The following is a 26,178-nucleotide window of genomic DNA, read 5'->3' as shown; positions in this document are numbered from 1 at the left end:
ATCCATGCACTCCTTTATATTGTCATGCCAGTTCCAGCTTTTGTCCTCCTCAAACACTACATCCCTGCTTATGATGACTTTATTGCTAATAGGATTATATAGTTTGTAAGCTTTTGATTCTTCACTTACCCCCAGAAGTATACACGGTTTACTTTTATTATCTAATTTGCTCCTCTTCTGATATGGAATATGAACGTGACCAATGCAACCGATTTTTTAAAGTAGCCCACATGTGGTTTGACTACACTCCAAATTTCTTTTGGAGTTTGGTGATTTAGTGCAGATGATGGCTTCGATTCTGGACGTGAACACACCATCGGACAACATTAGGCCAGTACAATTTTGGAACATGTTTCTCCTGTAAGACTACCCAGACTGCATCCAAGATAATGCGATTCTTTCTCTTTGCAACCTCGTTTTCTTGTGGAGTGTAAGTTGTGGTCTTTTGTCTTGAAATACCTCGATGCTTGTAGTAATTTGCAAACTCCTCAAAGGTAAATTCACCATCTCTATTAGTTCTTAGACAGATAATGGAAGCGTTGGCTTCTTTTTCCACACGATCTTTGAAACTTTTGAATGCACTAAATGTTTTGCATGCAGAAAGTAAACCCATGTCTTAGAAGAGCAATCATCAATAAAACTCAAAAATTACCTTTTGTTGTTGTGAGACGAGGGTGCAATGGGACCACACACATCAACATGATTTAGTTGGAGTTTTCCAGTGATACACAAGGTACATATTTCTTTAGGAGACTTTAGAGGAGGTAGAACAATTACCAAATGCTTGTTGGAAAGTGTGCAAAGTCCTTGAAAGTTCATATGAGCAAACCTTTTATGCCAAAGCTGTGCTTTTTGTTTTGAAACTTCATTTATAAGAAGGCACTGATTTGCCAGGATTCATTGAAGATGTTAGGTAAAACATCCTATTTCCTTTGATGTTGGTATGAAAAAGTAATCCACAGTTTGGATGGAAAATTTTTCAAGTTCTGGTACGTAAAAGATTGGTTTTTAGTTCTGGTACGTAATATACATATGCGGTGATATGTGAGATGCCATAGATACAAACTCAAATGTCCCCCTTTGCTGCTATTGCCACAATGGTGTCATTGCCTAGTTTGACAGTCTTGCACAAACCCTGTTCGTGTATCTTGGTAAACCACTTTTTATTTCCTATCATATGATTACTACAACCAGAATCAAGAAACCAATCTTCTTCTTGCGCAAATAGATTTTTTGCTTCATATGCTACCAATAGTACTTCCTCCTCTACTTCTAATGAGTCCTTGTACATTGCATAATGTGCTTGCTTTTCCACTCGTGGGCATTCGTATTGGAAGTGTCCTAGTTTGTGACACCGAAAACATTCTATGAGTGTTGTACTGGGCAAGAGCTCGGTCCTCGGTCTTGGACCAGCTACTACTCGGTTCTCGGGTAGGGTAGAATTCAGCTCGGCCATGGACCTGGAGTCAAGGTAGCGGTGTTGGGCCTGTTTGGTTAATGGGCCTAATTTTCTAATGATGTGCTATGATTTAAATTCAAGTTGCATGTGCTTAAAGATAAAATATAAAGAGATATTTTATAAAGATATAAGATAAAATATAAAGAGATATTTTATCTGTTGCACGTACATGTTTGTTGCACGTAAAATACCTGTTGATAGATGTTGCTAACCCTAAAAAGATAGGGAGGTGTATTTATAACAGAATGTGGCTTGCAGTTTAGCACCTAAAGGTCATTGGTGCACGTGGCAAGTGGTTTTCTGTAGAGATATAAGATAATATGCTTATTTTCAGTTAATATTTGCTTATCTCAAGTGCAATTGTTGCATGTGCTGTTATAGAAAGGGGCTGAAACCTTAGGTGAAGGTACGTTGTTCTTACACACTACACTGAGAATTATTGTTGCTTTTGTGAGCCCTTACTGATTTGATCGTCGGAGTGTGATAGGCCGTTAGGGCGCCTTCTGTCTTAACAGGAACAACATCCAGACATTAAGGAAGGCACGAGTTCCACCACGAGGCAGACGAAGTCCAAGTTCGCCTACAGAAGTTTACCGGTAACCAAGTCAACCGACAAGAACAAGTGCTTTATTCAATGTTTGTCTTCTGCGACCTCTTCCACGACCACCACCTCCTCAACTGTGTCCATGACATGTTATTCTTGAGAAATTTTCAGCACTTGTTCATCAAATTGAGAGTCATGCATTCGCTACTTATGAACCAGTAAGCTTCCATGGAGTTCATCAATGCTTAACCTACTCAAATCATTGGATTCCTCTATTGAACATATAACATAATTGAACTTTGGAGTGAGTGATCTGAGTATTTTACTAACCACAGTACTTGAGTCCATCACCTCTCCATTCAACTTCATCTTGCTAACAGTATTGAGATTGTGTCCTAGATACTGATAAATGGTTTCTGCATCTTTCGTGGTGAGTAATTCAAACTCACGTCTCAAGGCTTGGAGCTGAGCTCGCTTGACCCTGGTTGAACATTGATATTTTTGTTGCATGGATTGCAAAATCATCTTGGACGTACTCATGTCCAAAATGGTTTCTAAGATCTCCTTGTCAATGGCCTGAAATAAGTAATTTTTTACGTTCAAATCTTTCAACGTAGCCTCAGTTATAACTTTTCGTTGAGCCTCAGTGGGGGGAACCGAACAGAGGTATCCCATCTTCAATAATCCACCACATCTCCTTGTTGCATGCGTAAGAAATTTTCCATGGTCATGGACCAAAACTCATAATGATCATCAAATTTTGGGATGGCATGTTGAACAAATTTCTCTGACCCAGACATCCTTCTTCCCTCTGCTTATACACTCACATTGTCTCCCAAACTTTGCACTCCTTTCACTCACACTCCTTTCACTCGTGTTCACACCTTATCAGGCCCTTACGGAGCTCTGATACCAATTGTTATAAAACTTAAAATACACCTTGTGTATCTCTGTTTGAAAGTGGAAAATACTGTTTTTATTCAATTAGAGCAATCAAACTTTTATAAACCTTTTACATGGAAATTGTTAAAAACTAATTCTAGTACATGGTTACAAAGTAGGACACGTACACCTATGCACAGCTAAAAAATAGCTAATTGTTAAACTAGTTCAACCCTGAAAATATGACTTTATTTAATTAAAATGCAAAAATAAGCTAACACTGTCAAGTTGGAGAATAAATGTTAATGATTTTCAACTTTTGTTAATAAAATGATTGAAGACACTAATAAAAAAATCTTTGTGAATATATCAATTATTTTGAGTTCTGTTATAAGATGAACGAAATTAAAAGTTGTTTTTGAACAAGTTCACTAATGAAGTGATAGTCAATATCTATATGTCTCAACACATCTATATGTCTGAACCTTGTGTTGAGAGGGATTATGAGCAAGGTGCATGATAAATTTGTTATAAAAAAAAATATAATTGTGTGAATTTAAACTTTAAAATACTTGAGTAATTGTTGTAGCTAAATTACTGGGCACTGAAAGATGAAATTTGTTGTCGATCGGGAATAAGAGGCTTTAATCTGGACTAAACTTCAACAACCTCGCTCAATTCCATTTCCATAGCACTTCACTCCATCTATTGTTCCTCTTGTTTCGTGCTTTTTCTTGCTGCCTTTTCTTTTTTCTTTCCAACAGATGAGATGAAGACCACCACACACCTGGTTCAAAACTTTGGCCGAAACTTGTCAAGCGCTAAGCATTGAATCCTTTACACTTTCTTCTGTTTGATTTCCAAGAATAGGAGTATTTATTTATATCAGCTAACCAAAAGGAAGGGAAGAGTCAAATGAAAAGAAGGACATTGATGGCTGACCAATTGATTTAATTGACTTGGCCTGTTTAAGACTTCCACCCACACTGGCATGCTCGGTTGGGCTATAAACATGGGACTAGTAAAACAATAATTTGTTTATCATACTCAAAACCAAATAAAAGAATTAGTTGATTATACCATACTATCATACACTAAAGCAACTGCTATAACATTCTTGATGATTATTCAATTTTCAATACAATGGCCATGACTCTCCAAGGTCCTTAATTGTTTCAAACAAACACAAATGTCTTTTGAAATTTCATTAATGAAGAATATTGTTAATTTCTTTTCCATGTTCCTATTAGTAATTTCTTTCGAAGAATATAACATGATACATATTAAAAAAACTTGACCATGTTATGGAGAATTAAGGGAGATCTCATTCAGACCATTAAAGTCTGGTGTGGCATTGAAATATGTACTGTTTTGTATACCGTACGTACTACGCATACATGCGTTCCATATATAGTTTGGATTTGAATTCCTTACACACATGCATAAAAATATATGTGCCATCTCCTTACAAAACTTATGAGTTATAAAGATAGAGAGAAATGTGAGAATTAAATTTGGATTGTTGAGTGTGAATTACACGAAGGTACGTACAAAAATATGTGCATATTCTGAATGAATAGGGTGTGAAGCTATGTTAGAGGACTATACAAAATAATAAAGAATTAAAGAATATTGTATGGTGAGATAAAATGTTATCCTAATTAAAAGAGCTTGCTGGCGAATTCATCTACGACCATTCCTTCCATACCACAGGAAGCAGATTTTGAGGCAAGGCGTCTCAGCTCCGAAACGCTTCTTCCCAACTTCATTGCCACCTTCATTTCAAATACCTCACCGTTTTCTCTTTTCTCAATGTCTTTTTCTTCAAGCGTGTCCCTAATCGTCTCTTCCAACAGCGTGAAGAATCCACCACAGTTTCTGTACATTTCAAACACCATGCCTACTTGGCCACCATGCTCAAATGCATTAACTGCTGAAGCCAATGAGCCAGCCATGAGAGGCACTAATGCCGCCAATGATCCATTCCCCACAAACGAAGACCCCACTGCTGCAATCCCACTCAGTAAAGGCCCCGCAATTGCAAAACTCTTGCTCACCTTCAACGCTATGTTTCCAAGCCTCTCGTAGTCCTCACAGTCTTTCTTCTTTATCACTTCAATCACTTCTCTCAATTCCTTTTCAAGGTCTTCACTCCATCCATTGTTAGTCCTTTTGCTCTCTTGTGTTTTGCTTCTTCTATGGGACTGAGACGAAGGCCACCAGACTGCAGGTTCATATTTTGCGGGAAACTTGTCAAGCATGGCTCCCAACAAGGGAAGTGGGTAAGCTCTGTCGATTGCCAGCACCTTCTCCATTGAACTCTTCACATCTTTCTCTGTGGGATTTCCAAGAGCGATTATGGTTTGGATTTGGGTATGAAGCTGTTTGAAAAGCCTTGTAGCATTGCGTTGCTCCTCGGCGAGTTGTGAGGGCTGAATTTTGTTCATGATGAGTGACATTCCAGTGGCCGCAGAAAACAAGAGAGTGGATGATAGTTTCAAGGCCAAAAGAGGTGTCTCAGTGTCACCACTGGTGGCTGCAGCAACACCAGCCATGGCTGTGGCAGTGAGAGTGATCATGTTGACGGAGTTAAGAAGAAGAGTGTTCCAGTTGTTTCTTTGTTCGCCAATGTTTGTGTGCATTTGAATTCTGTCAGCGACTTCCTCTAGAATTGCGTAGAGTTGAACTGTGAGGTTATTAGATTTGTTGGTGGGACTGTATAAATCTTCATATATCTGTGTGGTAATCAGATTCTTCTCCAATGGAATAGTGTCTTTGGATCCATGAAGTTGATGAATCTTGAGTGTTCTTGATGGCAGTTTTGGAACGGAATAAGTGAGTGGTGAAGGGATAGAAGCGTTGACTTTTCTTACCGAAGAAGAGGATAAAGAGAGTATAGGTGTGGTTCGTAAAGAAGCCATGGGATGTGTCTCTACTGTTTGTGTTGATGAGATTGAGTTTGGAAGTATTGGAGATGAGAATGGAGATGGGAATGGAGATGAGATTGGAGATGAGAAGAATGGAGATGAGAAGGAGAGATAAGGGTAGGGTTGGCGTGTGTGTGTGTATATATATATATATATATATATTGAGAGAGAGAACAGATCCAAAGGAAAAAGTCACGTATAAGGAAAACGTTGACTAATGAATATTTAGGAAAAGAAAAGTAGAAGAATAGACTTGGCCTTGGTGTGATGGCGGACTCTTTCAGCTCTCAGATTTTGGTGAGTTCGAAATTTCAACATCTTGGCTTTCAATGTGAGACGCAGTAAAGCCACCAACAACGCCATCAATATTAGAATGTCAAATCAAACTATCTAATACTTCTTCATTCAGCACAGGGATGATTTTTTGTTTCCTTTACTTATTCTTAAATTCTTTCTTTTCATTTATCACTCAGTACTCTTCCATAATGACAAATGTTTATTGTCTTCATCAGAACCTATGGAATCAAAAAAACACTTACTTGAGCTACTCAATTAACTGTCAAGTCGTTTTCTCTCTGGAATTTCAATATTCTTTTATATTTCAAAACACATCTCTCTATATATTTATATTAAACACATCCATGAGGGCTATCTATATTTTACATCAAGAGGAAAGGTTGTTGAAATTAATTTCAACTTGCTCATATAATAAATTAAGATATTCAAATTATTTTATAATCAAATAGTTATTATACTTAATTCTTAGAACTAAATATTATCGTTAGAACAATCGAAATAGAATATGTATCGATCGGTCAAGGCGGGAACAATTCTATAACTTTTGATATTGGATGCCGACCAACCGACTTGTATAAAATGCATTAAGATAAAAAAAGATAATTAATACATGATAAATCAAGTATTACTCTTTTAATTATGATTATGTATATTAATTCCAATCAACATCATGATCCATTACAATGGTATAAATAGGCTCCACATAAAGGTACGTCAATATTATTACATCATTAATGACATTCAAATACTCACTTGAACGTGTAAGAATCTTTTGCAGGTGCACTACCGACCGAGAGTCGAAACCCAAAGGTTTAAAGAAGAAAATGAAGAAAATAATGACCAAAGGAAGAATCAATTGTTTCACCGATAATAGTTATTGTCATAGTCCCTTACAAGAATGAATCCAACATCAATGAGGTGAAAAGAAAAATAAATATGATCTCTTTAATATTCTAATTTAGCACTTGGTGTTTTCAAGAGAAATTTTATAGTAAGTGCTTCACTTCCATTACAGAAAAAAAAAACTATAAAACCTCTTATTATAGAAGAAACAACAAATTTCAACAAATTAAAAATGGAAATTATTAACCTCACCTATATTTATAACTAAATTTTTTCTTTCTAAATACTAAATGATTTTAAAATTATTTCCAAAAAGTTTGACATCTCTTTCAAAGAAAAACATATATTCAAGAAATTGATATTGATATGAAGTGTTAACATGTTTCTTGTATACTATTTTAAAGATTGATTTTTACTCTTAATTTTTGTTTTTTCAATTTATTATTACTATTTGAAAAAAAAAATTATCGAAAATATATATTGATGAAAGAGAATGTGAAGATAAAGAATTAAAGTATATAGATAAAATGGTTGATAGAGAAGTTTAAACAAGTAGGTTGAAAAAAAAAATATAGTTAGGTGAAAGGAATCATGACCAAGGTTATCAAGTGTTAATATAGATTTGTGGATGTCTCTAACATCGATTTGTAAACTGACTTGTAGGCTAATATAAGAGTCTATTAAATATTGCAATATGATACTAATTCCATAATATTAAAATAAAAAAATACTAGTTCTCAAAGTGATAATATCAATCTTTTTTCATCCACACACTAAGTAAAAAGAAAAATCCGAGATAAGAATAACTTGAAAAATCAACCTCGGATAAGAATAACTTTAATAATCAACCCAAAATAAGAATAAATTTAAAAATCAACCCCAAATAAAAATAACTTTAGAAATAATTTCTAAATTGTTAAATCAGTAGACGGTCTAATACCCATCAGACAACTCATGGTATAAATGTTTATGTGTTTTGATGATAACATATACTATATTATGTGTTGTTATATATAATCAATATCACTGATGTACATAATCATTAAAAATTATATATCAAAAGATACATGTGATAGATGTTGCAAAATATATACAAGTGCAGAAGAAGACTATATAGAAAGTGTACATCAAACAATGTACTAGGAAAGTGAAAGGTGATGACATTATCATAGTGTACACCTATGAAAAACGATGCAAATGATGCATGTGCTATATAGTGAATACACATAAAATATTGTTCATAGAAGAAAGATGATGTTACACAAAAAGTGAGAGACTATGTTAGAGATACTATGACAGACGATCAATCTAATGTGTATCAAATTATCAAATCAATTCAATTAATTCCTAATTTGATTTCTAAAATAAGAAACATAAATTAAAATCATAAAGTGAAAATTTGATATATGCTCTCTAATATGAAGAAATATAGTTTATAATAACATGAGCTCTAATTAAGTCCACAAGTCAAATTAAGAGTTTAAACTGAAATAAGAAAAATAATAGCATAAAATTATATGTCCATTTTGAAGTTCCAAAAATGTAGAAACCATGCTACTAATATTAGTCGAAAATAATATATACAAAAAAAAATTATGGCCAAAATAGTAAGTTAGGTTATGTTAGCTGAAAATGCAAGATTAAAGCAATTATGTACATTGAACCCAATTTATTACTTCTACAAGAAAATGATTTAGAAACTAAAAATAAAGCATATTGGAAGTGTAATATTTGTCATCAGGGTGATGACTACTTGTTTTGATGAGTTTATTATTCTCAACTACTTTAACATTACAATACATTCTAGGAAGGTTCCAAAAGTGCTAATAGGACAACGAAATCCTCCAGGCATAAACAATTTTAGATGAGGCTCCTTGTGACAATCCTAGTGTAGTAGCTTGTTGAGGTATTTCAAAGGTAGCAATAAAAAATATCTGGGAGATTACACATTTTTTATTGGTAATGTTTTTGCCTTGACGGCAAAGATTATGATCATGTTAACAATTGATTTTGTCATGGTGAAAAGTGGTCATCAATATGATCATGTTAACAATTGATTTTGTCATGGTGAAAAGTGGTCATCCATTTGATTGGAAAATTATTCTATGCTAGGGGTTGAAACCTTTAAGAAACTTGTTATGCTTTTTTTACATATATTTTGTGCCCACACTTATAGTTGTACACTAAAAATAATTTTCATATATTTTATTTTTAATTTTTAACTTCTCTCCTTTTAGTAGTAATAAATTGGGTTCAATGTACATATTTGTTTTTTTTTTTTAAATAATTAGTTCCTATAGTAACTAAATTAGAGACCATTTTAAAACCTAAAAAAAAAAAATTGGTTTCTAAATTAGTTTCTATTATTGTTAAATGGTTTCTAAATTAGTATCTAATTAGCAACCAAGCTTTTAACTACCAATTATTTAGATTATTAATTTGGTAGAAAAAATCTTGGTTGCTAATTAGATACTAATTTAGAAACCATTTAACAATAATAGAAAATAATTTAGAAACAAAAAATTTTTTAGTCTCTAAAATGGTCTCTAATTTGGTCACTATAGCAACTAATTATTTTTTGTCTCTAAAATTAGTTTCTATTTCATGATTTTCTTGTAGTGAAATAATAACTTATTTTATAAAAAAAAGTAGGGATTACTAAACTATATTTATAATTGACTTTTTTTTTCTAAATGCCACTAAATTTTGTCCAAAATCTTTCGCATCTCTTCAAAGAAAAAATTACATTCAAGCTATTGAAATAAAGCGTTAACATGTCTTCTCAATACTATTTTTCAGATCAATTTTCACTATCAATTTTTTTGGCTTTTTTAATTTATTACTTGTATCGGAAAAAAAAACCTATATCGAAAATATATATAGATGAAGATTTACGAGAAAGGAGAATGTTAATGTTAGAGTAAAGTCCAATCATCCTTATTTTGATTAAGTTTTTTTCACAATAAATTATAAAACATGAACATGCTTCCTTTATAAGACAATGTGTAAAAATATACTAATGTAGGAAACACTTTTTTTGACGACTAAAATAGAATTTTCATGTCCATTTTAGACCCCTCATAGATACCGACGACATAGAAAGTCTGCACTTTCAGACTTTCTATGATGGTTAATCAACATATTGTAAAAGATTTATCATAGTAAATATATTAAAATATGTCATATTCCTATATACGTGCCTATTTCCTATGACACTTACTTTTTATGACAAAACTGTCACAGAATGTGTTACTCTCTATTATGGTAAAAAGGAAACCACTTATAAAAAAGTATGACTATGTATGAAAGGTTTAGCCATAATCATCATTAAAAATGTAGTTTTTTTGACATATTCATTACCTATTTGCATAACATACTATACATAATAAACACAGTTCTTAAGCAAATATATTCAAGTAAAATCTTAACGATCAACATATATAATTATAAACTTTACTGAAACTTAATATGTTCAAATTGATACAAAATTGTTAACTAGTTCTAACATGATCATTTACAGTAAATGCCTAAAAGAAGGTATGTACACTGCTCTCGAAAATATTGTAACACTTCCTCCTTCAATGGAGATGGATCCTTGAATATCTACATAATCCAATATTTAAGATGAAATTAACATTTAAAATATTTAACATATTTGAGTTAATTTTATATATATTACCTCATTCCATTAGTCCTTAATGTTAGCGGATACGATTTTATGCATATGTTTCATCACATAATACCCGCACTCATAACATCTTAGTTGATGTGAGCACTACAAGTCAAATACAAATATTATAATATAATAATTTATACATTGCAATTTAATAGTAGTAAAATGAATTACTTATGTTTGGTGCAATGTCAGGGAGTTTTTTATACAAGGGTTGTTGTATCCCTTAAATATCCTTATTTATTCATTTTATTATTTGTTGATAAAAAAATATGTGGTGCAATTTTTTTGTAGCTTCTTTCTAGTAACATATGGAAGCCCCTGCAACCTTAAATGAACTTCCATAACTCTATAAATAGTTACATATATTAAAATTGTATTAATTATGAAACCATATAACATAGGAAACAAAGTAATAGAAAACTTACACGTTCTAATAGTCAAAATATTATTTTTTCTTGTGCAATGAACATAAGAGAACATAAGAGATTGTTGAGGAATAATTACTATCAATTGCTTGTGACCCCTACAAGATGAAATAATATTAGTAACAATTAAATTTTACATACATGTGCATTAAATTATAAAATGTATACTTATTGATGCAAGTAAGGTTTGATTCTAAGTACATCTTTTTGCTTTTGCTTTGAATTATATCTATTAAATATATTTGCACCTCATCGACTTTATTCCCAACACTCTAAATGGCAACATAGTCAAGGAATTCATATACGCCAACTTTTTTTTTGTCAATGTAGATATGATGTAAATACCTTGAACATTGAAAAAACATATTTTTATAATAACATATTGAATATATTAAAACTTGTTAAAAGTTAATATAGGAAGCCAACTTACACTAACAAAAGTTATATTACTGATACATGTATCATATCATTACCGGTTAGAATATTAAAAAAATCCCTTTGAGAAAGCTAGAGGAAGACGTTACCTAAATATTTGAAAGTAAATCCTGAAGCTCTCGAAAATAGAAGAAGAATGGTGTGGACCACTTTTGAGAAAGACATGCTATTTATAAGAATCATCCTACCGTTTGGAAGAGCAAACGGTACACAACCTCAACTGTTAGATCTTCTAACATCAAACGATTCAAAATTTAAGACCATTCAAATCATGCTGAAAATGTATCATTAATGTGCACAAGGCTCAAGGATGAAAATGTCTGCACGTGCAGAAAATCCTTATGTTCCAATAAAGCAAGTTCTAACGACTATTTTTGTTTCTTGTTTTTGGCTCTACGTTTGTTAAGCATTATCATTTGGGTCAAAAACTTCGAAGTACTTTCAAGTCAAATATAAGGATCTAGATCATATAAACACGTATTACAAATAAAATGACAATAACGATGATCACGCAAGAACAAAATATTATATTTAAATATTACCTCAATAGATAAGAGTTTGAAAAAATTACTCTCAATCCCAAAGGGTAGAATTAACCACTCATGTTGGCTATTACAAACAAGGACAGCAAGATAAGAAGATCAAGGATATTTCTCCTTGACGGTTGCCTCCAATAGGGTTTCTAACACCTTTTATGCTCTCAATTGGATTCTTATCCACTCAATGATGTCTAGGGTTGTGTCTCATGCCTCATATTTAACCTAGTTGGGCTTGGGTAAAGTGACTTCTCGCCTAGGCGTTATTGGGCTGGCATGGGCGAGTTGCACGAAAAGAGGCCCAATGTCACTGAAGTTATCTCGCTTGGGCGAGATTGGGCTCACTTGGACGTGATCTCTGGGGGCTTTTGGCTTGGGCGAGTTTGGGCGAGCTTGGGTGAGTGCTAATGCGTTCCAGCTTTCCCCTTTTAGCTTTGTATATTCTTCTTTTGCCATTTCATTTCCATTCTTCCCTAGAATCTTGAAATTAACACAAATTTGGGAATAAATCGTTCTTATTGAAATTATAATCACAAAATTTGTAAAAAGGTTTAATTTCATAAATTAGGGGTTATTTTATAGTTATTTTATCAATTAATATCCATAAGTGTCTTTATTTTAATATGAAATATTACTGAAATCTTGCACTTATATGAGTACCAAACTTGCAGAAAATATTCTTTTTAAGAAATTTAATTACTATCTTGGAATCCGCGTTTTACGCTGGAATTGCTTCAACCCATCTAGACACATACTTAACTACCAATAATATATATTCATTTGAAAAACAAGATGACAAAGGTCCTATAAAATCAATGCCCCAACAGTCAAAAACTTCAATTTGTTGAATGTTTTGTAATGGCATCTCATGTCTTTTAGAAATGCTTCCTGTTCTTTGGCACCTGTCACATCTTTGTACTAAAACATGTCTATATTTAAACAACGAAGGCCATAAAATACATGATTGAATAATTTTTGCATTTTTCCTTTCCCCATTAAAATGTCCTTCATATGATGAATTATGGCATCACCATATAATTTTCTTAGCTTCATCTAGGGGGACACATCCTCTTAGCAAATTATCCGCACCAATTTTAAACAAATGAGGGTCACCCCAAACATAATGATTGGCATCTTTAAAAATAATTCTTCTTTGGTGCGAGTCCAAATTCTCCTGGATTGCTCGAGTAGCTTTAAAATTGGCCATGTCTATAAACCATGGCCTCTCCTTGATTACCAATAGCTTCTCATATGGAAGTTCAACAAGAACTTCAGGTTCTAATGTGGTTACCTCATCATTTGTTAATCTTGATAAATGATCAGCTACATTGTTCTCACATCCCTTCTTATCTTTGATTTCTAAATCAAATTCTTGCAACAATAGTATCCATCGTATAAGCCTTGACTTAAAATCTGATATATTTAATAAATCTTTAATTGCAGCATGATCTGTAAAAGCAATAACTTAGAGCCTATCAAATAAGATCAAAAGTTTTCAAGTGCATACATTATAGCAGTGCATACACTATAGCAAGTAATTATTTTTCTTTTGTAGTGTAATTACTTTGAGTTTGATTTAAAACTTTGCTTGTATAATGTATAACTTGAATAATTCTTTCTTTCCCAATACAAGAAAAAATGGTTTTAATAGAGGTTTATTTTTACATTATCCAGGGTTAAAACCTCTATCAAGTCATTTACCAGGGTTGTAGTTGCCCCCGCTAAACCATCCATGGAATTTTTCTAAACCTCAGAAAAAGCCTTTAAGAACTCCTGTTAAATACCTTGAGTTTAAGAACCTCCGTAAAATATTATGGGTTTCAAAACCTTCGTACAATACTATGGGTTTTAAAACCTTTGTAAAATACTATGGGTTTCAAAATCTTCATAAAATACCATGGGGTTTAAGAACCTCAGTAAAATACCACGAGTTTCAAAATTTTTGTAAAATGACTTGCCGTTTGAAATAACCTTCAACCCCATTTTCCACCATCTTTAACAGTCCCCTAACTTCTCTCTTCCACTATGAACACACTGCTCTCTGACACGGGAACAATTGTCGTCGACGGTAGTCCTAACAAGAAATCACAATTCAACCACACTTATATAAGGAGAAGAAACACTAAATAAGGAACTATCTTCTTCTTACTCCAATATTGATTCTTCCATCACCTTAGTGCCCTCTAACTTGGGTCACAAGCCACTGTTACCTAACTTGACAACAACTGGTGTTTATCACTGCTTTATATATCTTAAATAATTGCCTTATCTATCAGATGTGGGCTTCAAAGTCATGTGTGTTCTTGGCTAAAGATTGCAAGAACATATTGCAGGGAGAAATTAACGTTATCACTTCTCACTTTCACAGTGAATTAATTATTAGATACATTTTAAAATAAAGACATTAATTTAAAATATTTCAAAATTATGAGAATTAAATATTAACAATTATAACTAAAACTAAAATTGCACATAAAATATATATACATCAAAAGCTAAAATAAAACAAGTCAAGTTTTTTGAAGTATGAGTTCATAACAAAAAAAAACTATGAATTATATAAACTAACTACCATCAATCATGAAAAATATGTAAATATTGTTGAAAGACTTATTATCCAAGATTATTTGTTGATATACTTATTATTTAAGATTATTTTGCTAAGTTTTTAAAATAAATTTTTGAAACTTTAGAAAACATATTTGTAATGTAAAGTTACACTTTCAAAATTTTAGAAAATTTAGTTATAAAATATATTAAAACTATGTAGTTTTTAATTATTTATTTATAAATAGATTTAATTATATTTATTTATAGAAGTTTGAAAAATCTGAAGTGTTTCATTGAGGTTATACAATAAATCTTTGGAATTTAACGAAGGTTAAAAAAACCTCTGTTAGTTTGTTGATGTTTTAGAAAAAGCCTTTGGAATTTAACGAAGGTTAGAAAACCCTCCGTTATTTTGCTAAGGTTTTAGAATAAACCTACGGAATTTAACGTAGGTTAAAAAAACCTCCATATTTTGCTGAGGTTTTAGAATAAACCTTTCGAATTTGACGAAGGTTAAAAAAATCTCCGTTATTATGCTAAGGTTTTAAAATAAACCTTTGAAATTTAACAAAGGTTAAAAAAACCTCTGTTATTTTGCTGAGGTTTTTTAATAACCTTTGGATCTTAAAGAAGGTTAAAAAGCGTTAATTAAATCAATTCCTAAGGTTATATCAACCTTCGCTAAATAACCTTTGTTAAAACATTTTTTCTTGTAGTGTCCTTTGTCTTAAAACTACTCCTACTGCATAATCACTAGCATCACACATTATCTCAAAATTAAATTTCCAATCAAGACCAGTTATGATAGGTGAAGAGATGAGTTTTTCTGTCAAAATGTTAAAAGCTGTTAAACAATTATCATCAAATTTAAAAGAAGTATTTGTTAAACATAGGCTTTGATGTCTCCAAATCTGTGAAGATTGCTTGAAGACTTTGCTGCTACTTGTGTGTGTGGGTTTTAGGTAGTTTGAATTTGTAATGTACTCATAGATTTGACCCAAGGTTGTTTGATTTTAATCCTTTTGAAAAATATGTGTTTTCAAAGAGAAATGGAAAATCAACCTATTGTATTTCAAAGAGATGTTATCATTCATTTTTTCTCTTACCAATTGTATTTCTGTAAGAACAATTAGTGTGCATATTCATAGGGTGTTATGAATTCTGTGGTGTGATTGCCAAAGGTGGTGTGGGTTCTTGAATGGTTCAAGATCACCACTTTGGTGTGTGTTGTAACTGAGGTGTTTTGATTGCTTAGTGGAATACTTAGAGGTTTTCTAGGGATTGGATGTAACTCTTGGCCAAGAGTGAACTAGTATAAATTTACTGTGTGAATCTTTCTATCCCTTATCTCTTTAAATATGTTTCTTGCTTGAATTTTATAATTGTTGCTATAAACAACCGATTGTTTTGAAAAAATAACCGGTTGATTTTCTGTTGTTAAGTGAAAACTGCTTTTTAGTTCATCTGAACAAATTTCTAATTGATTGATTCTTTTTTACCTTCACTATACCTTCAATATTTGCAAAAAAAAATTTCTAGGAAAACTCATATGGGCTTTGCAATCTAGGAGAAGTCATTAATAAATCTCTGTAAAATCCAGCATGCCCTAGGAAACTTCTGATTGCTTTAATGTTGATGTACCGCCCTGGTAGTCGGAAGTGATGACGTGGCAGCAAGCTATTATGTAGGCGTGTTGAGCAGAGCTCATAGCTGGCAAAAGGGAAGGAAGTCGGGGGGCTCGTGTAGTCGCTCCGATCTCTAGCATACCAAAAACGGCGGTCACCGGGTTTGAGATGAAGTCACCGGATGCAAACCCAGACGACCTAGTGGTTAGAGATCGCCGAAAGAAGAACATCGCCGAAAGATCATATAAGCTTTTTCAAGGCTTTCGAAGCAGAGGATAAAGTCGTCAGATAGTCATTCCCTAGCTAGCCAGAAGTTGAAGTCGGGGAACAGCTTACCTGAACATGCACGACGAGACCACAGGGAAGGTGTGTATGAAGGCACCCGTACTCGCCACACAGAAGAGATCACGCTCTCAGGCAGCTATGCACTGTTGTTTCATGCATAAGTAACTTAGCCAAAAGCCTGAAGAGTGAGAAGTGGCGCCCAAGTCAAGGATGCTCCAGATGGTGACACGTGTACAGCTGGATGCGAGCCACGTGTCCAAATGTGTAACTGTCAGGAGAGAGAAAGTGCACAGGTATATAAGAGATTCTAACGAACTTCTGAGGTATGCACGTTTAGATTACTTCTTTACGCTTGCGAGAACTTGAGTACGCTGAGAGAGAATCTTGCACGGTTCTTGAGAGTTCTTAAGTTTTCTCTTAGTATTTGGTGGTTCAGTCGCTGACTTGGGCGTCGTAGCGTGATCGGCCGCAACGGCGCCGTTCTGTCTTTTTGCAGGTTCTTGAGGTGAATCAAGGCGAAGGACAGAAGCTAACACGACGCAAAGTCGATCCAGGTTTGACGAGGCAAGGTTCTTGCGTCCCGGTCAACAGGCAGGATCATCAGGCGCCCACCGTGGGGCCGTGTAAAACTTGTTCCCATCCACAGCGTGAGTTCTTGGAGTTTCTACGATTTCTGTGTGGTTGTGTGCTGGTGCAACCGTTTTCCGCCGTTCATTCAAGTTTTGTTTGGTAGATTCGTGTTTTCCACCGTTCGTTTGAGTTCTTGTTCGGTGAGAAAAGGTTTTTCGCTGCTTACGCGAGTTTTGACTGGTGGATCAGAGGTTTTCGTGGAAGAAGCGGTGGTTTGTGGTGAAGCTGTAAGTTCCTACGAAGGTTTCTGCTGATTGAGATTGTGTTCTTGAAGTTCTTTGGAGTTTGCGAGGTTCTGACCGATTGATTGCTGGATCGATCGTTGCTGAAGGAGGTTTTGTTCGTCGCTCATTGTGATCTGTCAAGTTTTCATGCGAAAGATGAGAAGCAACCGTTCAAGTCCAGTTGCGCCAGTTGCTGCTGAAGGCGCCATGACTATGGCGCAGATGGTGGAGATTATGCGTGCGTTGCAGGCGAATGTGGAAGCCTCGCGCATAGAGCAGACAAAGATGCATGAGGACCTGGTCGCCTCTCAGGCCAGGAATGAAGAGCTTAATAGAGTGACTAAGGAATTGCGCCAAGCTCTTCAGGAGCAGCGAGGGCGCCCAGTCGCTGAAGAGGTCGCGCCGTCGACGCCGCCTCGCGTTTTCCCCATGCCTTTTGCTCAGGCGATCACAGACACGCCTATCACTGCGAGTGTGGTACCCGTGAAGGCTGTTTTCACCGGTGTGGAGGATTTTGAGGCACATCTCACCACGTTCCACACACAGATGATGCTGTCAGGAGGCTCGGATGCTGTGTATTGCAAGATGTTTGTGAGCACGCTCCAGGGAACAACGCTGGAATGGTTCGTGGGCCTGCCTACCGGTCACATAACCAATTTCCAGCAGTTTTCGAAGCTTTTCGTCGAGCAGTACATAGTGAACAAGGCGCCGCCTCGAGTGTCTTATGACCTGTTCGACATAAGGTAGTACCAGGGAGAGTCCCTCAGAGACTACTTGAATCGTTTTGGGGCGCAGATGGTCCGCTCGCCGGCCAAGGACGAAGAGATGTTGGTCTACGCCTTCAAAAAGGGCGTGCTGCCGGGACCTTTCTGCGAAGCGCTAATCAGGGCTCACCCCGCCACGTTTGCTGAGGTTAGGCGACTTGCGGTGGCCCACATCGCCGATGAGAGCGAGGTCGTCGAGAAGAGAGGGAGCGTGGCCCCCGCCAGGCCATGTGCCCAGACCAGGATCCAGCCACAGAGGGTGCTGGAGGCAGCGGCGACCAAGAGGGATCAAAGGACTCGCCATCTTTATGATCCAAGGAAAAACAAGGGCAGAGGCCCAGGGCGCCCCAGGGAGTACAATCGCCCGCCGAAGCATAAGTTTGTCATGGGGCTGGCAGACCTGATCGCCATCCCCAATATAGCAGCCAGGCTCAAGGCGCCCGAGAAGGTGGGCGACAAGGTGTTGGGACCAAAGCCAGACGCCTGGTGCGAATTCCACAAGGGCTTTGGCCACACCGTGGACTCATGTTTGGCATTAGGATACCAGCTCGACGACCTGGTCAAGAGCGGGTTCCTAAATGACTACCTGTTGGACAGAAGGACGGGGGCGCGTCGAGATCCCAGCCGGCGGGTGGTGAGGCTCAGCAGCACGAGATGCCCACTCACGGAGAGATCCACACCATCGTGGGAGGTTTCTCGTGTGGTGGATGCACCGCGTCGCTGAGGAAGAAATATGCGAGGTCCGTGATGACGGTGGACATGTTCGAGGACCACTTTCCAGATGTGGACATCACGTTCACAAGGGAAGATCTTAGGGACGTTGTGCCTCATGACAACGATCCAATAGTCATCTCGCTTGTTACGGCGGGAAGGAAGGTCCACAGGGTTCTGGTGGACCAAGGAAGCTCGGCAGATGTGATGTTCTGACCGACTTTCACACAGCTGCAACTACCCCTTGACCAGTTGAGGCCCTGTGGAGGGTGCTTGTATGGTTTCGCTGGCGATCAGGTGGAGGTCAGGGGGTATATAGAGTTGAGAACTACATTCATGGATGAGGCGGGCTCGAGAACGGAGAAAATCAAGTACCTCGTCGTGAATGCTCCCTCAGCATATAACATTCTGTTGGGAAGGCCAACACTCAACAGAATAGGAGTTGTGCCTTCAACCAGGCACATGAAGGTGAAGTTGCCATCGATGGAAGGGGTGGTGATCACCATCAAATCTGACCAGAAGGAAGCGAAGAAGTGCTATGAGAATAGCCTGAAAAACAAGAGGTCAGTAAGTTACATCACAACGACACCGCCTCCCGGTGTGGAGCCCAAGCCAGCAGAGTGGCGAGTTGTTGGTGCAGCGATGGAGGTGGCCGTCGGAGGCGACGTCGCCATGATGGATGCTGAGGCTGAGGGAGAGAGCGCCGAGCGGGAAGAAGAGGTGAGGAACCGCCCAGAGAAAGCGAGGGAGCTAGGAATCGCCAGGGCGGTGATCGCCAGGGAAGCTAGACCCAAACCCGTCGAGGAATGGCTCGAAAGGAAGATCGGGGGAAAGGTCTTCAAGTTGGGAAGATCCCTGGAGGCTGAGCTCCAAGACCAGATTGCCAAGGTGATAGAGCGGCACCTGGATGCTTTCGCATGGTCTGCTTCAGACATGCCAGGAATCGACCTCGACTTCTTGTGCCACCATCTAGCAATGGACAACCAGGTTAGACCAGTGCGACAGAGAAGAAGGAAGTTCAACGAGGAGAGGAGGCAGGCGATCAGGGATGAAACATAGAAGCTCCTCGCTGCAGGCCATATCAGGGAAGTCCAGTACCTTGAGTGGCTGGCCAATGTCGTGCTGGTGAAGAAAAGCAATGGGAAGTGGCGCATGTGCGTCGATTTCATTGATCTGAACAGGGCTTGCCCAAAGGATTCGTATCCTTTGCCAAGCATAGACGCCCTGGTCGACAGTGCTGCAGGGTGCAAGTTGCTGAGCTTCCTGGACGCCTTCTCGGGGTACAATCAGATAAAGATGCATCCCAATGGATGAAGAGAAGACCGCCTTCATGACTGAGAGATCGTGCTACTGCTACAAGGTGATGCCCTTTGGGCTGAAGAACGCGGGGCCACGTACCAGAGGTTGATGGATCGGGTACTTGCACCTATGCTGGGAAGGAATGTGCAAGCGTACGTAGATGACATGGTCGTGACCTCGCCGGAGAAGAGCAAGCACGTTGCGGACTTGGAGGAGTTGTTCACCACAATCGCCAAGTTCAGGTTGAAGCTGAACCCCGAGAAATGCATTTTTGGCGTAGAGGCGGGGAAGTTTTTGGGATTTCTCTTAACTGAAAGAGGAATAGAAGCCAATCCTGATAAGTGTGCTGCCATCTTGGCGATGAGGAGCCCGGCTACCGTGAAGGAAGTACAACAACTTACAGGTCGGATGGCCACCCTGTCTCGTTTCGTATCAGCTAGCGGAGAGAAGGGCCATCCGTACTTTCAATGTTTAAGGCGGAACAACAAGTTTGCCTGGACGAAGGAGTGTGAAGAGGCCTTCGTCAAGCTTAAAGAGTACCTGGCGAGCCCGCCGGTTTTGTGCAAACCGTTGGTGGGAACCCTTCTCAGGTTGTACTTTGCTGTGACTGAGAGGGCTGTGAGCGCGGTGCTCGCCCAAGACCAGGACCAGGCTCAAAAGCCTATTTATTTCGTCAGTAAAGTGCTGCAGGGCCCGGAGGTGAGGTATCAGGCCTTGGAGAAAGCCGCGCTGGCTGTGGTATTTTCGACGAGGAGGTTGCGCCACTATTTTCACAGTTTTACAATACTGGTGATGACCGACTTGCCCATCCAGAAGATTCTGAAGAAGCCCGATGTAGCTGGGAGGATGGTGAAGTGGGCGGTGGAGCTGTCAGAGTTCGATATCAAGTATGAGCCCCGAGGTCCGATCAAGGGGCAACTTTTTGCTGATTTCGTGGTCGAACTCTCTTCAGAAGCAGCATGAGTTGAGGGGGATGATTTCCGTTGGGTGCTCTCGGTGGACGGATCGTCGAACCAGCAGGGTAGCGGTGCTGGAGTCATCTTGGAAGGGCCCAACGGCGTGCTGATTGAGCAGTCCCTAAAGTTTGCCTTCAAAGCCAGCAACAATCAAGCAGAGTATGAGGCGCTGATCGCCGGAATCTTGCTGGCCAAGGAGATGGGAGCTAGGGTGCTGATGGCTAAGAGTGACTCGCTGCTAGTCACGGGGCAAGTAACAGGCGAGTTCCAGGCCAAGGATCCACAAATGGCCGCTTACCTAGAGTATGTGCAGGAGCTGAAGAGTTCCTTTGTCTCCTTTGAACTAGTACATGTGCCCAGAGAGCAGAATGCCCGAGCTGACTTGCTAGCTAAGCTCGCCAGTTCGGGCAAGGGGGGTAGGCAGAGGACGGTGATTCAAGAAACTCTGAAGACGCCTAGAGCATTTGTAGCAGATCACCTGGTCCTTCAAATAAGCAAGTCGACGGAGAAAGCGGCGAGGAGTCACAGGTCTTTGACTCATGAGACCTTGAGATCGCTGAGAATAAGAGCATGTCGGGGAGAGAGGTTGAACATGACGCAGGTCTGCGCTACGCATGAGCCAGACACGTGGATAACACAGTACCAGCGATGCCTGGCAGATGGCCTTCTTCCGCTAGATCCGACGGAGGCTAGGAAGATAAAGAAGAATTCTAGCAAGCTCACAATGATCGATGGCGAGTTGTATAGGTTTGGGTTCACACACCCACTCCTGGAATGTGTGCACGAAGAGAAATGTACAAGAATCATGGCCGAGCTCCATGAAGGGATATGTGGAAGTCACGTCGGGGGTCGAGCTCTGGCCGCAAGAACCCTCCGTGCAGGTTACTATTGGCCTATAATGAGGGAGGACTGCAAGAAGTATGCACAGTGTTGCAAGCAATGTCAGCAGCACGCCGATTGGCACAAGGCGCCTCCCGAGGAGTTGAAGTCGATTTACAGCCCTTGGCCGTTTCATACATGGGGGATCGACATTCTGGGACCTTTTCCATTGGCGATCAGGCAGATGAAGTACTTGGTTGTGGCAATTGAATATTTCACCAAGTGGATCGAAGCAGAACCAGTGGCCCAGATCACCGCACACAAGATCGAGAGCTTCGTGTGGAAGAACATTGTGTGCCGGTTTGGTGTGCCTAAGCGCCTGGTGTCGGACAACGGGACTCAGTTTGCAAGTCACCTGTTGAAGAAGTTGTGCGAAGGGGTGGGAATTCAACAAGTATTTGCATCCGTCGAGCACCCTCAGACAAATGGCCAAGTAGAGTCCGCCAATCGGGTATTGCTAAGAGGCTTGAAGAGAAGGCTAGAGAAAGCCAAGGGATTGTGGGCTGAGGAGGTACCCCGTATAGTTTAGGCGTACCACACCACCGAGCAGTCAGGAACCCATGAGACCCCGTTTAGCCTAGTCTATGGATGCGACGCAATGATTCCAGTGGAAATCCAGGAGAGCTCGCCGAGATTCCAGAACTTTGTAGCGGAAGACTCGAATGAGGAAAGAAGGCTGAATCTGGATTTGCTGGATGAGGTCAGGGAGGAGGCGAGAGTAAAAGCTGAGGCAGTGAAAAGAAGGATTGAACGAAGGTATAACTCGAAGGTGATGCCAAGGCAGTTTAAAGAAGGCGACCTGGTGATGAGGAAGGCCCACCAGTACGAGATGGAGAACAAGTTGTCGCCTAAGTGGACGGGACCGTTCAGGATTACCGAGGCGCTCGGGAACGGCGCCTACCGCTTAGAAACATTGGAAGGAGGGGCGATTCCTCACACTTGGAACGCCACGCACCTCAAATTATATTACAGTTAAAAGCTTTGTAAGTAAAAACAAACACGAAGAGTTTGCAAGCTTTCTGTTAAAACAGTTTGAAGGGGGCACTCTTTTTTCCCTAAGGAGGGTTTTTAATGAGGCCACCCAATAAAGAAGAGCTTTTCAAAGTTTAAAGTGTTTTAGATTGCATGTTTGTTGTTATCACGAAAGTTTGAAAAAAGACCTTGTCACTCGTATGTGATTTAAGGCGAGTTGAAGTTATGTTGCATGTTTTCTAAAGGTTAAAAGACCCCATCGCTTTTCGGCGATTGGCGGCATCAGTTAAAGTTAAAAGTCCTCATCGTCTTTTGGCGATCGGAGGCACCAGCAATGTTTAAAAGACCTCAACGCCCTCACGCGTCCTGAGGCGAGAAGGAGATAAAGACCTCGTCGCCGTCGAGCGAGTGCAGGCGAGAAAGAGAAAAAGTCCTCAGTGCCTCCAGGGGAGAGAAGATGTAGCCCTGGGGCAATGTAGAGGCACCAGTAAAAGGTCCTCATTGCCTCCAGGGGAGAGAAGATGTAACCCCTGGGGCAATGTAGAGGCACCAGTAAAAAGTCCTCAGTGCCTCCCGGGGAGAGAAGATGTAGCCCCTGGGGCAATGTAGAGGCACGAGATAAAAGACCTTCTCGCCGTCGAGCGAGTTCAGGCAAGATAAAATCCTTCTCGTCTCGAACGAGTTCAGGTACGGTGTGAAGGGTGGAAGAAGTTTAAAGGATAGCTAAGGTAGGTTCGAAGAGAACGCCTAGCTATCCGGCTTACTGTTCTGAAACTCAGGGAAGGTAGAGAAGGATCCGAAAGGCGCCTCTACCCCCAGATGAGGGAACAATGGCCAAGTCATGAAGGCAAGAGGAAGCTGGTATCGCCAAGACTCTTTGGCGATCAGAAGAAATTCAAGCGATGGCAAGAGTAAGGGCCCGTTTTGATGGAGCAGAGCAGGTGAACTATGTCTTAAACTATCAGTTGGACTGAAACTCGCTGTTTAGTAAGTAGTTTCACGCTGAAGTTCATTGCCTTAAAGTTCACAAGTTATTAAGATGCTATCGTTCGAAAGTTGGTAGTTTGATCGAGTTCGAAGCAGTAAGTAAACAGTTGCGCCCACAGAATTGCTAAGTCAATTTCGTTTAAGCGATTTTTACAAGAAAAAGCAAGGCAAACAGAGAGATCATATGAACAAGTAGAAAAATTTATGATAAAAGTGATATCAGTTCAAATACAGAGAAAGGAAGATTACAAGTAAGTTTGTGCAAAGAAAATAGACAAATAAGTGATGGAGGGAAGCAACTAATCTTCGGAAGGAACGATCTTCCCATCCACCACTTCGTTGCATATTGATATCATGGAGAGGTCGACCTCGGGGTATTGGCAGGCAAACTGCTCCAGGGCGGCGTCAAACCCAGCGGCGAGGACTTGGGTGGAGCTCAGCTCAAGCTCTTCGTTTTGTTGCTTGAGCCCCTCAGTTTGCTGCTTAAGCTCGTCAGCTCGCTTCTTCAGTTCTTCGGTTTCCCTGCGAGTCTGAGCGAGGTCTTCAGCAACCTTCTTGTTTTCCTCTCGCGCCTGGGCCAGCTCTACAGCAATCTTTGCATTCTCCTCTCTGGCTTCGGCGAGCTCAGCCACGGCGTCATCCCTCTCCTTTTCAACTTTTCCTAAGAGGACCTCCCGATCGACCGACCTCTTCTCAAGGTTCTCTACCTTGGCTGCATCTGCTTTGATTGATGCCTCCAGGTCAGCCACCTTGAGACGGTAGGGGACCAGCTTGCTCTCCAGCTCGATTTTCTCTTGAGCTAGGAGGTGCAACTTCTGGCGCAGATCGATGGCCTCCTTACGCGCCACCCTCAGCTCGATGCTCATGGCATCCTCCACCCTCGAGTGTTTGATTTCCGCCATCATGAGGTTGCAAGACAATTTCTCCGCCTCGATTCTTATTAGGCGATTCTCCTCTTCGAGTGTGGAGATATCATCCTGAAGTTTCTTGTTGGAGCTCTCCACAGCTTTTGTTATGATAGAGGGGAGGTCCTCTGCCATCATTTTGAGTTTAGCCGTGAAGGGCCCCTAGATTCCTCTAACCGCGAGGGGAAGGCTTGCAGCCGCTGTTGGTGGAGGTGCTGGAGGAGCCTGGTGCTGATTCTCGCCACCACCCTCTTGAATTGGTTATTGAGGTTGGGCTTCTTAGCGTGGTGGTGACGTGGGGGACTCGGTGATGATTATTGGCGAGTTATGAGCGCCCTCATCCCCACCTGGCGCAGCTTCGGGGATTGAGGCAGTTGAAGGAGGACCCTCTCCAACGGATACGAATGGCGTGGAGGCGCTCGGAGGGTTCTCCATGAAGTTGGGCTCGTTAGCCTCAACCGCAGGTAGTGCAGCCGCCAAAGGTACTGCTTGAACTGGCGGTGTTGGAGCTGGGGGAGAAGGCGGTGTTGGTGTTGGAAGGGCAGGTGGAGCAGGTGGAGAAGAAGGTGCCACCCTTCTCCTTTTGGTGATGAGGCCGTCCTCAGTTGCCTCGTCATCCTCTTCTTCATCTTCTTGGACCACTTGAGGAGTTTTCCTCTTTGGTTTCCTCAAGATGAGTTTCTTTCGTTGAGGAGCGGGCAGTGCTTCTGGAGGAGTTGGGCCTTGAGGGGGCGATCTGCCCTGAGCAGCGGCGATCTCCACCACCGAGTTTGGCACGGTTTGAGAACCCGATGCCAGTTTGTGGGTTCGGGCGAGCGCCCTCAATTCAGCCAATTTGCCCTTGCCCAGCATGAGATCTGCACAGTGCAAGTATACAAGTAAGCTCAAAGACGAAAGTAAAATATATGAGTACATGTGCAAACGAGACAAACAAATGGTGCAGGAAATAAAAACCACGTCTAGTGTGCAACCAGCAGGACGCCCAATAACAAGTAACAGAGATGCAGCACAAGATAAAGCCTAAAGGTCGAAGTAAGTGCTAACCTATGTGAGCTTCGAGTTGGCTCTCGAGGAACTCGAAGGTGATTATTGAAGAGGTGGGGAAGGTGATGTTAGCAGCTGCCACGCTTTTCCAGAAGAGGCATAGGTCCTTGTCCAACTCGCCCATGTTGTCAGGACTTCTTGGCCTTCTGAAGCTTCCCTTGGAGTCCTTATTTCCCTTGTTTACCCAGTACAAAGGAAAGCCGTTGAGGAGCGAAGGGTCTCGGTCATTTTAGCGCACTTGGACGAACTTCCCCTTCCAATCTTTGTAAGATTGTTGGAAGATAGAGAGGATCGACCTCCCAGCAATTCCGTTCAGGCTCACC

At 39.8% G+C, this 26,178-nt stretch overlaps 1 protein-coding gene across 1 annotated transcript; it reads right to left on the bottom strand.

The window, feature by feature from the left end:
* Positions 1-4,374: 4,374 nt before the first annotated feature.
* LOC137806722 (putative F-box protein At4g22030) lies at positions 4,375-5,936 on the bottom strand. The gene has a single exon (XM_068606974.2). It carries the CDS (start codon positions 5,804-5,806, stop codon positions 4,547-4,549), a length of 1,260 nt encoding a protein of 419 aa, XP_068463075.1. The 5' UTR covers positions 5,807-5,936; the 3' UTR covers positions 4,375-4,546.
* Between the last annotated feature and the right edge of the window lie 20,242 nt (positions 5,937-26,178).

The sequence above is a fragment of the Phaseolus vulgaris genome, chromosome 3 (genome assembly GCF_051622355.1).
Source record: "Phaseolus vulgaris cultivar YP4 chromosome 3, ASM5162235v1, whole genome shotgun sequence".
In the NCBI taxonomy this organism is placed as follows: Eukaryota; Viridiplantae; Streptophyta; class Magnoliopsida; order Fabales; family Fabaceae; genus Phaseolus; species Phaseolus vulgaris.
This window is presented reverse-complemented; position numbering and strand designations above follow the sequence as displayed.

What these genes read in the sequence shown, in the direction of transcription:
- LOC137806722 (XM_068606974.2), bottom strand. Translation starts at nt 5,806, where the DNA reads ATGGCTTCTTTACGAACCACACCTATACTCTCTTTATCCTCTTCTTCG.